This window comes from Ambystoma mexicanum, chromosome 10, assembly GCF_040938575.1.
Source record: "Ambystoma mexicanum isolate Mex_15411 chromosome 10, UKY_AmexF1_1, whole genome shotgun sequence".
Classification (NCBI taxonomy): domain Eukaryota; kingdom Metazoa; phylum Chordata; class Amphibia; order Caudata; family Ambystomatidae; genus Ambystoma; species Ambystoma mexicanum.
The window spans coordinates 309,063,782-309,079,490 of record NC_090932.1 but is presented as its reverse complement, the minus strand read 5'-3'; the positions used below and the strand labels follow the sequence as shown (position 1 = coordinate 309,079,490).

The window sequence follows — 15,709 nt, the reverse complement described above, 5'->3', positions numbered from 1 at the left end:
TGTCAAGGGGTGAAAGCTTGTGTTTCGTCGCTTCCCGGGATGTCACTTTGGGGTGGGGTCTAATGACGTCACTTCCGGTAATGTCATCAGAGGTGAAGGGTCGTGAGGCGGGCCACTTTCTTTTGGGTGCCGGGCCTATTTCTTGTCCCAGTCCGACCCTGCTTAAAGCGCTTGCATTTGAAACAGGGTCAGTCCACCAAAGATATCCAACTACCCATGACGCAAAACACGGAAATGCCTTTGACATAGAAATTCATGGGGCTAAGTGCTTAATGCGTAGGAACATCAGAAAAGCTAGACGTGAAGAGGGCCCAATTTAGGTAATGAGGCAAAGATTATTAATACCACGCAAGAATACAAGAACCGGCTGAGGAGATGGACGTTTTCTGCCCTTAATGCACAGTGGCAGCAAATGTTCTGCACTGTGCCACAGGCAGGTCCAGACAATTTGGCAATTGTTGACTAAGGCTAAAAGTGGGTAGAATTCATTCAATCTAAATTTGTAACCACATCAGAGGCGTATACTGGTTTAAGTTGGGATGCTCTGTGGACTTTACACCTCAGTCTTGATCATATGTATACTGCTTTTGTGCACCTAAACCGAGCGATTTGTCGAATGCAGTACTCGAAGCCAACCCATGGGCATGGATCACAATGTAAAAATTGTATTTGTCTAATTATGTAGAGAAAGAGAGGTACCAACAACTTGGCAACAAGCTATACTGCTCCCTGTGTACAAAAGAAGAGACAGAGAACGGCCAGAGAGCTATAGATTACTCTCTCTACTAGATGTTACCGGGAAATTGTACTCCACCTTTGACCTGAATGCTCTACAAAAGTGGGTGGATGAAAATAACATATTACACTTCACGCAGACAGGTTTTCGCCCTGGTTCGGCTACCACCCACAATATCAGGTTGATGGACATTTTGATACGGGATGCTGCCACTAAAGGGAGCCCTGTACTATACCTGATTTTTGTAGATTTTAGTGCAGCATTCAACACCGTTAACTAAACCTTCCTACGGCAGAAGTTGCGATTGCTAGGCTGTCCGGAATGGTTACCATCAATCATAATTCGCCTCCACACTAACACCAGTGTCAAGTTGTGACTAGATAATTCTGGATCGTTGATGGCCCCTGTGGAAATAAACAGGGGAGTCAAGCCAAGTTGTGTGCTGGCTCCCCTGTTATTCAATCTATACTTAGCCGATCTCCCCCAACGACTGATGGCTGTAAAGGGTTGTCCTATTAAAATAGGAGCCCGTCATATAACAAGCCTCCTGTAGGCAGACCACCTAATCTTGCTGGACCGTACTGTAAGTTGGGTCAAGGAAAAATGTAACGACTTCATGGAATATGCACGTTTGAATGATTAAGTGATTGACGTGAGCAAGATTAAAATAATGGCAGTGTCTGGCCATGAGATTAACCGGGTCAATCTGGGAGCAGACCCTTACAGTATTAAATATGTTAATAGCTACCCGCCACCTCACTTTCGCAATTAACATATTTTCAAAGCAGACCGCCGGTTACTCTGTTCAAGGCATAATTAAGCTCTATGAACAGAGTTTTACTCCTGCTATATTGTATGGGCTTGAAGCCCCCGCTTTGAGGTATTTGGCCTTGTTAAATATCATCAAAGGTCTTTTCTGTAGGAAACGCCTGAACTTGCCACCATCCACCCTCATGACATAGCTTCACTTGGAACTTGGACTTTTTTCCTTAATGAGCCAAGCCTTGATGCGCAGAGGTACGTTCTATATTAAATCCAGATCAGTGACAAAATGTCCACTCTTAGAAACCATGAGTAAGACCCACAATACTGCAATTTCCTGACGGTCCAGAGCGTGTAATTCTTTAACACTTAACGTGGAGTGCTTTTCTGTTGAGGGATTTCCCGACTTTAAACGTGGCACAAATTTCGAAACATGGCAGGCCATAAATAAGAACAAGATAGAGCAGTGGGATTGCATAAACATCTCCACCCACTTGCAAACCCTGCATAATTATAAATGTCTCCAATATCACAAATGGATATCTCACAACACAGAGGTATCTAATGAAGTGCACAAGTCTGTCGGTACGTAACTTTGTTGCAACGCCGAACCAACCAACTACCTTTTTTAGTGGTACAAGTTCCCTTCCCTACACTTAGGGGAAAAAAGACACACCTTAATACACTTGATACTTTGTGGAACGTCATAGGATACCTGGCCTTACTTGCTTCCACCATGCATAATACCTCCTACCATTTCCTAACGTAATAGCTTGCATGCATTTTCGCATGGAACCTCTATCTCATAGACACTAGCAGACATTTGAGCATGAGAAGCACATGGCTGTGGACCATGTGAGTTCATGAACATGATGAACAATGAGACAAACAACTGGAGGGAACATTCCCCGGCAAATGCACAAGACTCGTGGCCTAGTAGACAAAAAATGAAGCATGGAAGGACATATAGCATGAAACAGGCAACAATGACTGTCCTCAAACACTCACTCCGTGATTTTATAGTGTGTTATAGTCACACGCTCATAATGAAACCGGTTTCCCTCCACACCTAGTGCACCACAGGTTCATAGCTCTGGAGCGCCCAAAGTGTTATTCGTTATATTCATAAACGCACAGTATTCAGAGCGTCTTTCGTTAAGTGTTGTCCTAGTTATTCTTGTTCTTTTTGAAAAGTCAATACTGATAACATAATGCAGCAATATGACTTAACTGAGATCCGTGAGCCCCGAAAGGCTGCCCAGACGATACTGAGAATGCCAGTAAATGTTGGGAGCTGAACGCTGTCACCGCTACATGGCCCGGGCTTCTCCTCGCCGCTGTCCTGTCGCCTGTCTCATTCAATGCAGCGTCCGGCCGTGCCATAATCACCATCAATAAGGCGCCCCTGGCATGGGCAGTCTGCGATCTTTATGCCAGCAGTAGCCGTGCAGTGTTCGCACTGTCACGCCCTTCCCAGGAAAACTGCAAACTGTAGTCGCCCCGCCACCATCACACATTCTGGTTGCTCCAGCTTGTCGCCCACCGTTCCTTTTCCTGACACGTATTCATTTTACCTATGCAACTATCTACATGCTAGTGCTATACATAGGTATTCGCCTATAAACATTTTATGGTAATATTGTTTATTTTAGGATAACTGTTTTCTTGTTACGGTTTGAAATTTGTGATGAACGTATTTTTTCAAAGGTCCTTTTTATGAACCAAAAACAAATGAATAATTTTTTTTAAAGTATCCCTCTATCCTTAAGAACAGTAGTAATTACAATATATCTTACTGGAACCATGATAAGAACGTGTTGATCCGGAGTAAACTCCACCATGTTGGCTTTCTGGTCATGCCATTGCTTAACCAGAGCTTGACCTGACGCATATTGCTGATCAGGGTGGAGTGGCATCCTTGATCCTTATGGATCTTTCGGCTGCATTTGATACTATCCCTCACGCTATCCTGATCAGTCAGCTGCTGGCATGTCGGGTGCTGTTCTCTCATGGTTTCTCTCATGTTACTTCGACCTTCTCCAGTATGGGGTCTGGCATGGATTCACATGATCATGAATATTCCCCATCGTCAGGCTGGGAATCCTTGGTAAAAGAAAAATCAGTTTAGTTTCTGAACGGTCTTTCTCCTACAAACCAATCACCGAGCTCTGGGTCATACTGCACCAGCCAATGACTGCCCTCTACCTAAGCGCCTCCCCAGGCAGCCATTTTCAGATTTTTACCGCACATTCAAGTGTTGGGAGTCCTCGCGTTTTGCTCTTCGAGTTTTTCTTCGTTTTTTCAATTTTTGATAGGACAACTAAATTTGTCCGTCAATCGAGCCCATGTGCTCCATAGATTATCCTTCCGATTAACGGGGATCTGTTTTTCGGCTCATTTCAGTGACCCTCGAGGGCTGATTTCATTTAGTGTTTTTCTTGGAAGTTTTTCACGCCTACACCTGTGGATAATGTTGGACGAGAAGGGCGGCGCTTCCCTCTTCAAGCTTTGCTCCGGCTCCGATTTGTGGAATGTGTACATGGAAGACCAACATTCCCAGTGTCTGTATTTCGTGCACCCGACGAATAAGGAAGAAGATTGTGTGATTTGCCGTGGCTTCACGAAGTGCACAATGAAGGATCGACACCAACGGTTGGAGTCGTGGCTGCAGGCCAAGGCCTCTGCCCCGGGTTGTACCCAGGGGCATGCCTCTCCTGGATCCCACAAACCTGAGCGGGCTTCTAAGTCCATCGAGGGCTCCCCACCCATGGGGGCCCAACACAAGGCAAAGCACTGCGAGTCCCAATGCATGAGTCCCCCGACGTCCTCCCTCTTGCCCCCATGACTGAGGCCCAGGAACAGTGAGATCTGCAGAGCGGCACAGGAACAGGAGTCCTCTGCTGCATCTTTTCTTCATTTTAAAGGTACTGTAAAAAGTCTGAGAGAACGTACCTATTACTGTAGAGTTGCTTGCATCTTCTACTACTCACAAGTCTAATCAGCTTGTGGCCCTACATTTGATTCTTCTTTTCTTCAGACTTCGAAAACACTGTGCAAAAACTTTCTACTTACTTGTAAAGAAGTACTTCAGCTTACATACACTTTTGCCTATTGACTTTGGCTTAGCCTTTTCCACTGAATGACTCTTATTGGAGGATCTTAAAGTATTTGCCTGCTTAAGAATATTTGTGGTCTCTTGTTTGTTCTAACTAATCTTTTCCTGTGACTTTGTACTATATGATCCTAAATGCAACAGTGATATATTAATGTCCCCAGCACCCTGGCAATTGAAGTCACCTGGGGGTGCAGGTAGTGTCTGTGGGCCATCCCAAAAGGGTATCTACTTATTTAGAGATATTAGGAGTGTGTATTTCATGAATTGTATTTGAGTGTTACTATTATATTGCACCCTTCTGGAGAAGGCTTTTTCTAATTGACTGTTAAATTAATCATTGTTTATTCAAGAAACCTTGAGTGTAAGAGTTTATTTGAATACTTGTAACTGTAAATATCTGTGTAACTCAACAACAGCTCACGTTGACCCCTCTTGAGATAAGCCTGGCTGCTCAACACGCTACCAAAACTGTGTAGTACAAGCTTATAACAAAGGTTGGGTTTCCTATACCTGTAGTCAGAATTGTTTGTAGTGTTCCCAGATGGTACTGCATACAAGCTTTGCCCAACAGTGACCGACAGACAGGCTGGAATGAATGGGAGAAACCTGCACAAAAGGCGAGGCTTTTTGGCTTGGAAAGCCGAGTCGACCACTGGATGAAGGAATCCGAAGAAGAACTTGAAGAGGATGCCTGCTGCAACTTCTGGACCGTTTGTTAGCCCGGTGAAGCCCTGCTGCTGTGCTGAAACTCCACTTTCGTTTTGACTAGAGAAGCCCTGCAAGGACGACTTCTCCCCTTGAGTTGGTGGGACTAATCAACTCCAAATTAAGCCACCTGGACATCCTCTCGAAGCTAGTTGAATTTCCACTGCAGTCGCTGCTGGAACCGAATAGCCAGGGAGAGGAACACCAGATTGTGTGCGTTGCTTTTAAGCTGGCCAGGAACTTCGGGAAGATCCTCCGGACTCCCAGGAAGCAGGACTGACCGAGCCTGAGCCACCTCAAAAGATTGCTGGACCCCAGATGCAAGGAAAGCCCATCTCGACAGCCAAGAACCACAGTGTTGCTATTTGCGGTAGACACGAGGAGCTGAAACACTGAGGTGCCACTTGTTTGAAGAGTGCCAGTTGCGGTCGGTGACCGTCTCATTGCAGGAGTCTCCAGAAGTCCTCCCTCTTTTCCCCACGACTGGGACCCAGGAACACCAGGATCTGCAGAGCTGTGCTTGAACAGAAGCCATCTGCTGCACTTTTCTTCAACCTAAACATACTGTACAGTCGGAGAACTTACCTCTTGTTGTGTACCTTAACTTGTCCTCGTTGGAGACTTGTCTTGGTTGCATCTGTAGAGTGGCTAACCGCTTCTTTACCTCACAAGCCTAATCAGCTTGTGGCCCTACTTGTTTTTCTTCTTATTCTACAAAGACTTCTAAAACATTGTCCAATACTTTTACTTAACTGCAAGAAGTGCTTCAGTTCACCTTGACTTTTGCTAACTTAACATTGGCTGGCCTGGCTCCCTGAATGACTTTTCTCTCCTCTGCTTATGTGTTGTGCCTTCCTTTAAGGAAGGAGGTAACTGACTTTGCACTGGGGGGAAAGGGGGAGGTGTTATTTTGAAAGTTCTTACCCAATTAAGAATAATTGTGTGAATGGTTGTCTTACTCTGAAACCCCTTTTCTTGGCACGCCTCTCAAAGATATTCTAAATGCAACAGTGATAGATTAATGTCCCCAGCACCCTAAGTATTGAAGTCACCTGAGAGTGTAGGTAGTGTCTGTGAGCCATCCCAAATGGGTATTTGCTGATTTAGAAAATGTTGACGTACATTTGTGTGTTGCTTTATATTGCCCTTCTGAAGAAAGCGTATTCAAACTGACTGTTAAATTAGCAATTGTTTAATCAAGAAACCTTGTGTATAAGAGTATTGGAATTCTTGTCATTGTGAATCTCTGTTTAACTCTCCTACAGCTCACATTGACCCATCTTGAGATAAGCCTGGCTGCTCAACACGCTACCAACCTATGTAGTACAGACTTATACCAAAGGTTGGGTTCCTATTGCCAGGAGGTCAGGGTTGTTGTAGTGCACCCAAAGGGTACTGCATACAATCTTGCCTAACGACGGGGAATATTCATGATCATGTGAATCCATGCCAGACCCATGCTGGAGAGCAACAGTTACAGGTAAGTAACTTGTTCCTTCCCACGAAAATCCCCAATTGTCTCAAGACTGTTGGTGTGAAACCCTGAAATAAAGACCATGGTTCTAAAAACTTTACCTACTGGTCTTGTTGCAGTTTCCCCATGCCTTTGTGGTATTACGTTTTGCTATCTTTGTAACTTAACTTTGTATGCCTTAACATTGCTCTGTGCCAAAAAGTTTGAAATCTGGGCATATGATCAGAACCATCAGTTACAAATGGGTCCTTACAAAGCACAGCTGCATTTGACAATTATGAAAAGAATATTTTTACTAAACAGTATCATGATCAGTTTCATGTAATGTTTTTACATCATTTTTTGTTTAAGTAGGCTTATTGTCCACCTCACAAATGTTCTTATAGTCTATTTTCTTTCTTCTCTTGGAAGGAAGAGGCTGCCAGGTGGGCAAGAGAAGAGGAAGAAGCAGCGCAACGACTTGCTGAGGAAAACAGATTGAAAATGGAGCAAGAGGCATCTAAACTGCATCACGAAGAAGAGGAACGTAAGAAAAAGGATTCTGAGGTGCAGCGTCAGAAAGAATTACAGCGACAAAGGCAGCAGCAGCAAGAAGCACTGCGAAGACTTCAACAGCAGCAAATGCAAATGGCTCAAATGAAGGTAACTCATTTCAAATCCCTGTGCCTCGCTCTGTCTGGTCAAAACATCCCTACATCTCCCAAGGTGAAACAATACTAGTCTAAACTGCCTCCCAATACAGAAAATGAAAGACTTCACTATATTAAACCATTGGACAGTCCAATATCTCCCATAGGTCAAATAGGTATATTGCGTTCAACCCTTATGTTAGAATACCATAGGTGTGCAGGAGATCAAACATTCCGCAGAATAAGAGGTACGCTAAAAAAGGTCACTGAAATTGCACCCAAGAGTAACACACATTCAAAATGGATTGTGTCCTCCAACATATTTTACATCTTTGACATGTAATGTCCACAGCTGTGCACTTCGGAACGTTTTTCAGCAAAGGGCGTCCTGCATCAGTGACGTTGGATCAATGTGTCTCAAAGGCCTCCGTTGAGGGCGACGTCACTGGATGTTATAAAGGGGACGCACGGCGCCCTTAGCCTCAGTTCCGTTTTTTACACGAATGTGATGCTTCGTGAAACTCTGCGCACCTGGTGTGTTCCTCTTTGAGATGTCATTTTCTTCGACCACTCTGACTCCACGGTCTGGCTTCAAGACCTGCCGGGACTGCAAGTCGAAAATGTCGGTCACCGACCCGCATCACATTTGTTTGTGGTGCTTGGGTGAGAGTCACGACACTGACAACTGTTCAACATGCCAGTCGCTAACTGCCAAGGCCTTGCGGAAGGGGAAGCTCCAGGTAGGTAGGTCCCGTAAATCCAAATCGAAATCCAAAGAGGTGTCCACTGACAACTCGAGGGGTGACTCTCCGTGTCGGGAGGAGGCGCAGGGTTCTCGGTCCCGGAATGGGACCTGCCATTATTCTTCCTCGCCGCGGCATTCTCGGAAGTGCCGTCAACAGTCGCCTTCCCCTTCTCGGAGGATGGAGCCGCGAGGAAAGTGGCATGCCCGACGAAGACCTCAACTCTGGAGGAATGGGCTGTCTTTAAGGAGCAAATGTTAGCGATATTTCAATCTCAGAGCATGGGTCTAGTCGCGCCTTCTAACTAAGCCGGCCAGGATCGGTCTCGTACCGTGGCTCAGACACCTTTGGGCTCGGGTCGGCAACGCGACTCGCATCGGGAACCTTCGAGGTCCAGTTCGGACAAGGTTTCGGATTGTCGCAAGAGACGTGCTTCTAGGTCTCGGTCCTCGTCCCCAGCGAGACCGCTGCAACCTACTAAGGCCACGAAGCCGACGTCGACGATTTGCCGTCTTATCTGCCCACTGCGCTGTCGGCACCAGTGTGGAAGCCTTTGCCGCTCACGATGCCGAGGAGGTCGACGCTCTCTGCATCGAAGCCTTCAGCGCCCTAGACGCCTTCAGGGATTTCTGCCCGAAATTTGCCATTGGAGAACCCTGATGTGGTTGTTCCTCTGAGGAAGGCTACTGTGAAGTCTGGGAAGGCCTGTATTGGACTCCAGGCCCTCTTCTATCCCCAGGAAAGGTTTTCAACTCCCTCTGGACGACCTATATGAAGAGGAATAAAGGTCTGATTTTGAGGACCCTGGTGAACTTGATGTGGCTCCAAGTTTTTCTGAAGTCAGTTGGAGGAGTTGAGGCAAACCCTTCATGATGCCAGTGGGTTGGACACTTCTCCGGAAGTAAAATTTGGTAGGCCTGAGCCTGGGGCTCATGCTGAGTCTTCATACAGGAGGCTCATGGCTAGGGTCTCGGAGTATCTGAGCTGGTCCAGTCCTCCTGAAGACTTTGTGCAGGATGATCTAACGGACATCTTAGATCAAGGTCCGTCCTCTGACCCAGTGTTACCGTTTAATCTCACCTTACAGAAAAGGATGGCAGCTGCTTGGCAGTCACCGGAATCTCTTCCGGCTGTTAATAAATCTTTGACAAAAAAGTACTGCCCTTCCGTTAGCAACCCCAGCTATTTATCCACTCATCCCACTCCCGAGTGTTTGGTGGTTCAGGCGGCCACGGCCACCTCGAGGCAGGCGGCGTACCCTACCATCCCTCCTGATAGGGACACACAAACGCTTCAACTGTTGGGCTTCGAAGTTATTTTCTGCGGGGAGCATGGCATTGAAATCAGCCAACTCCACTTGTTCCTTGGCAATGTTCTCACACACTCTGTGGAACTGTTTCTTTAGTGGCTGAGCATATTCCCCAGGGGGAAGAAAGGGATGGCTTCCTGCCTCTCGTGCAATACTGCAAGGATGCTATGTGCGGATGTCCTTTGTTAGGGAGAATTCTCATTTCATGGCTAATTTCCCTTACCTAGTGAGTCCCTCAGCAGCTTTGCTGGATCTCTGGAATTGTTTCGTTTCCACTTGGTATGAGTGTGAGCTTTTCCCTCACTCTTACCTGTATTTTGCTATGTGTTTTTACCTGTTTTTGGGATTGTGGGCTCTGGAGTACACCACTTCAGTAGCCCCCTTCTTTGTGTGTGTCACACAGCACCTTCTGTGCAGTGGCACAGGGTTGTCGTTTAGACTTCCAACCGACTCCATTTCTCAGGTGACTACTGTCCCCCAGAAAAGGGTAAAGTTACCATTAACTTTACTTAGTCAAAACTAACCACAGATCCAGTACACCCCATCTTCCATGGAGTACTGGAAGGCTTAACTCTTCATCTGCACCTCTTAGAGCAATGTTCCGCTCTTTTAACATTTAGGCATGGCTGGTGGCAGTGGTATCTACCCCAACTTTTGTACCGTGATTATATTAGATAAACATGGTATTGTTCTTGGCTATTATATGAGCCTCGAACATAAACCCGCTTGACCAAATTGTCTTTCTCTTGGCTCCGGTTGGGTTTATTCGCCATTTCTTTTTGTTAAAGTCCTTCTTGTGTTTTACTTTGCATGGCAAACTAGGTTTGCCTTCTTTTTCACTGTTTTTTGGCGGGCTTCTACCTAGAAGCCCTCCACAGGCGCCTGGTTGTCTAGGTGGGCTGAATGTGAGGGAGGGGTGTAGTCACCCCCTGCACAGAGTATCCTAGGAAACCCACGTTGCACTTTGTCATGATTGGCCGGGGTAGGACAACCGCCCTGCTGGGTGATTGACAGCCAGGCTGTGTGAATGGGGGTTTTTCACATAAAAGGCAGGTCTCTTGGGCTAGAAGTCAGAGAGTCGCCACTAGAACTACAAGGAACCGAAGAGAAACGGAGAGAACGACGGCTGCTGCAACTGCCCCGTCCCGGTGAAGCCCCGTTGCAGTCCTGAGCTATCTGTCCTTCAACGGCTAAGAGGAGATCCAGTCCGGAGTCGTCTTCCCTTCAGCCTGGTGGGGATAACCAGCTCGTCTTCCACAGCCAGAGGATCCTCTTCCTTGGTCGAAATCGCTGCACACAGCTGTAGTGGCCCAAATAGCCATTTGAAGAGCCTCTCCTGTACTTTTAAGTAGCGCACCTTTTATTTGTTGTCGTCGCTGCTGCTGGCTTCATCCCTGTGTGGTACAGACCCCCTTCAGACGTCCTCCTTCACAACGAAGCTCCAGGAATCATCGGTCTGCGGGAAACCAACAGGAACAACTGTCAGGGCACCAGCTGCATCATTGGAATAAGGTACTGTGTTCTGCTTGAGGAAGCTGGGTGAACCCCTTTTCTTCATTTCCAAGGCTTGCCCTTGTCTTCCATCCTTCTTATAACTTTTGCTTCCGAACATTGACAATATCGAAGTACTCTTGGCTACGTTGAATAGTGAACTATCTGACTGTGTGATCTTCGGCAACAGGTCCCAGTGTCACTTGACCCTGGTTCCGGCCCTTTGACTTTTGAACTCTTGTCTGAGTGTTTGTCGATTCTGTCTGCCTAACCAAAATATTGCCTGTGATTTGTGCCTCCAACTCCCTCTGAGTATCCCAGGTGCTAAGAGGGTTTTTGCCCCGGTAGCATTTCATGTCACGGATACGCGTTTAGTTAGACTGAACTGTCAAAAAGTGATCGCAATCGTATTTGCGGTAACATGTTTCATTCAAACACAGGGTACGTACCTTGAGATATACTGTACAAAGTAAATTGGTTAGTTGTAGTATATTTAACGTGTGGTTTTTGTTTAAGTTTAATAGAAGTGTTGTTTTTATAACGAATGGTTTAAAAATAAATGTACTTATATTTTTCTACCTGAAACCTTGAGTCAGTGTTTGCTTGAGTCACAGTAATTGTGGTCCCTTTGTGTAATCTCTGCTACTGCTCATACACTCTTGAGATAAGCCTGGCTGCTCCGCCACTGCTACCACTCTGACATAGTAGTACAGGCTTGTACCAAAGGTAAAACTTGTATTGCCACCTGTAGTCTTAATTGTGTGTAGTGGTCCCCAAGGGCACTGCACATTATTCTGCCTAACACGCTGCAGTCGGGTTTGGATACAGCAGACCGTGTTAGCCGGTCCATGGCTGCGAGCACCGTTATATGAAGGTTTGCGTGGTTGAGGAAGTCTGGTTTTGCTCCGGATGTGCAAAGCCTTCTTCTGAACATGCCCTTTGATGGCGCACATTTGTTTGGCAACACGGCTGACAAGAGATTTGAGAGGTTACAGACTTTGAAAGCTGTGGCAAAATCTTTAAGCGCAGCTGTGTGTCAACCTCTGCCTTTTCGTCCTAGGGGACAGCAGTGGAGGGGGTGCGGCGGGGTTCTTCTTGTTACTACTCCTCCTTTGGTAGCACGAGAGGGGCCGCCAGTCAAAGGGGCCAGCGAAAGAGAACCCGTGGTGGTCGGGGAAATGGAGGTGCCAAAGCCACTCAGGCAGCTGCCTCTTTACCTTCAGGCACTGCCACAGCCGCTTCCAAACAGTCACGAGGCCATGGTCCATGGTTCGCCGGTTGGGGGCAGACTGTCTCAGCATCTCAAAGAGTGGCGAGCCATTACTTCAGATGCGTGGGTTCTGGATGCCATAGCCCACGGCTACTGGCTTCCCTTCCTACAGTGGCCTCATGACAATCCTTCCGTGGCTATATTTGTGAACCAGGAGCAGAAAGTTGAATATGCCCTGTTTTGTATTGTCAGCCATCCAACCTTTTGACGGTATGAGGAAGTAGGTGTGAAGTGAAACATTTCAGAGCGAGTTCTGGTAGCAAAGTTAATGAGCTTGTCAAGAGGACAAAAAGCATAGTTCGGGAGACTAAAGAGGATGCTGGCCACAGTAGTCCAGTTTGAGAATCCATGAGTGGTTAAGAGATGCTTGGTGGTGTTGAAAGGAAGGAGGTGCCTGATTTTCCTAATAGTTGGGAGGTTGAGGCGAACAGCCGTTGCAGTTTAAGAGATGAAGGGTCATAAATGAAATCAAGGTTTCTAGCTAGAGAAGAGTAGGGGAGAGTGTCAGGTTGATTTGAGACCCTAAGTTTATTTTTTTTCTGTTTTGGCGTTAGTGACTTTTTTGGGGTGAGGCTCATTTTCATCCTCACCACTGTTTCACATTTTTTGGACAGCATTGGCAAGACCCTGTGGCTGTGCATGCAGCAGGCAGTCGGTCCCCCTTTTTGGGTAGTACTGCTAATCCCATGCCTTTCATTGCAGGGGGACTCTGTCACTCAATTTTCTGTGCCCTTTTTGATTTTCTCACCCGAGCAGTGTGGTCCGAAAAGCTCAGGGTAGTGTGGCCATTTCTTTTTTTTTTTAGGGTGAATTACTGGGCACCTTTATTTTTTAATGTGGTGTTGCCTTATGAGGCTATATTGTACCTAACCTTTGTCTTTGTTTCTTGGCATCCTTTTGTACTTTGGCGAGAATGACCATCAGGAATTAATGTCTCTTTATGTATTCATATATATATATTTCTCCAGCATGAGATCTGGCATGGATTCACATGCTCATGAATATTCCCCGTCGTCAGGCTGGGAATCCTCGGTAAAGAAAAAACCAGTATCAGTTTCGTTTCTGATCTGTCTTTCGTAGTAATAACCAATCACTGGTCTCTGCGTCATACTGACCACAGCCAATGACTGCCCTCTACCTAAGCACCGCCTCTGGCAGCCCAGCCATCTTCAGATTTTTACCGCACGTTCATGTGTTGGGATCCTCGTGCTATTGCTCTCGAGCGTTAGTGCTATTTTTTCACGTTTTTTCTCAAAAACTTCGTTTTTTCGGTCAAAAGAGCCTCAAGCTCCACCGACTCTCCATCCGATCAACGGGGACCCGTTTCGGATTCGTCTGCGCCCCTCAAGGGTGAAGATTTCGTCGAGCTACGCTTTTGGAGGACTCCAGAAGTTTCTCAGGCCCGGTCATGGCCCAGGAGAAGGGAAGCTCGACGCCCGGAAAGCTGTTCAGGGTCTGCCCTGGATGCCAGCTGCAGAACGTCTTCAAGGAGGACGAACACTCTTTTTGTCTTTACTGCCTACATGAGGACAAGACGCATGTGGAGAAGAACTGTGCGTTTTGCGGCAACATGTCGGAGCGGACCATGAAGGACCGCCATCAACGTCTCGCCAACTGGCTAGAAGGGAAGAGCCCGTCCGGCGAGAAGAAGAGGAAGAAATCCGAGCGGTCTTCTAAGACCTTTGAGGACGCCCCGGTGACGGGGGTCCAACATAAGGCCAAGCACCGCGAGTCCGCTGGCACCGGGAGCGCCGAACGGTCGGGCTCTACGGACGCCAGGCAGGGCGCACCCTCCCCGGCACCATCAACCACGAGCCAACGCTTTGGGTCGGGTAAGAGGAAGGCCGAGCACCCGGCGAAGCTCCTGGAGAGGCCCCGGTCGAGCTCGAAGGCGGAGGGGGAGTGAGGCAGTGTCCCCCCCCTCAAGGATAAGGCGGTGAGCGCACCTAAGGTGGTGAAGGCCTTAATCCATCCGGCCAAGCCCTCTATCGAAACTGTCGCGGCGGCCCTGGCTCAGCCTGTGGAGGCTACACCAGTGGTGGCGACCTCGGGGCTCAGAGTCTCCCTGCCACCTCGGAGGGAGTCCTCTTTTGTGCCCATCGATAGGACCCCCGTGAAATCCCCCGTGGGGAAGAAAAAGGGGGGGCAGGGCGTCGTCGTAGATTCGGCCTCAACCTCGGAGGAGGAGCTGGTCGAGGTCTTAAGCCACGGCCTCGGCGTGGAAGAAGACCGGCCCGTCGGGATGGATCCCGACGCAGGGGACGACGACATCGTCGGGGGTACCGACTGGGCCCCTGATCGCCCGTCGGATTCCCCTCTGCCAGCGCCGCGAGACAACTCGGCGGCCATTTTGTTGGCTATACAGTCCTTATGCTCAGAGATAAGGACGAGACTACCGTTGCCGACGGAACCTCTCCCGTCGGGGGACCCAGAACCGGGACCTTCTGGTGTGCCCCCTACCAAGAGAAGAAGGATCCACCCTCCACCTCCTTTTCAGCCGTCGCGCCCCTTCCAGCCCTCGTCCCCGTCCACCAGAGGGATGATACGGGGACTGACACAGCAGCAACGGGTACGGACGACAAGGTTTACGACGAGGATGTACCGTCGTCGCCTCCCACCAGGGCTTCTCCGCCCGACGAGATTGGATCGTTCCACTCTGATCGCCAGGGCATCCGAGCTTTTCCAACTCTGCCCTGAGGAGAAGAAGGAAGGTTTCATTTATCAGCGGCGCGAGGCCAAGAGGAAGACGGTCCTCGCGGTGCCTCTATTGGACGACATTTGGGATGAGGGCCTCACCCTCCTCAAGAACCCTTCCACGACGCCAGCTAGAAGAGACCGGTACGAGAAAAAGTACCGGGTCCCGGACACGGCCCCCCTTTGCCTCCGGGCGCAGCCTACCCCGGACTCCGTCGTCTCCGCGGCGGCCAGGAAAAAAGCGGGGGGGGTGTGGCCTCCACATCGACTTCCCCACCGGACGGCGAGGGAAAGAAATTGGACGCTATGGGACGCAGAGTCATCTCGTCTGCAGCGACGACGATTAAAGCTGCCAACGCCTTGGCTATCGTGGCCCGATACGACAGGGAGCTCTGGTACAAACTGGCTCCCCTGCTGGACTTCTTGCCGGACGACAAGAGGGCAGAGGCCCTGGAGATCCTGCAGGAAGGTGAGGTGGCTTCGGACCACGCCATTACCGTTGCGACGGACATCGCCGACACTGGGTTCCGCCAGTTGGGCAACGGCGTTTGCCTTAGGCGGCGTGGATGGCTCAAGGCTACGGACTTCCGTCAAGACGTTCAGACCAGAGTCCTGGACATGCCCTTCGATGGGAACAACCTGTTTGGGAAAACAGTGGACGATTCCCTTCAGGCCATTAAAGCGGACACCGAGATGGCCCGGGCCCTTGGAGTTCTGCAACAACGACGGACGCCCTTTCGGAGCAGCGGAGGCAAGGGCGCCTCCAAAGGTTCCGGCGGCG

The 15,709-nt window shown here is 48.5% G+C and overlaps 1 protein-coding gene across 5 annotated transcripts in view; it reads left to right on the top strand.

Moving 5' to 3' along the window:
• GIGYF2 (GRB10 interacting GYF protein 2) overlaps positions 1 to 15,709 on the top strand; it is a 2,415,541-nt gene that overhangs the window by 2,014,718 nt on the left and 385,114 nt on the right. For all 5 annotated transcript variants that reach the window (XM_069617902.1, XM_069617899.1, XM_069617900.1 and 2 more), the window contains one exon: positions 7,204 to 7,434. In XM_069617902.1, coding sequence (XP_069474003.1) covers positions 7,204 to 7,434 — 231 coding nt within the window. The remainder of the gene's footprint in view (positions 1 to 7,203; positions 7,435 to 15,709) is intronic.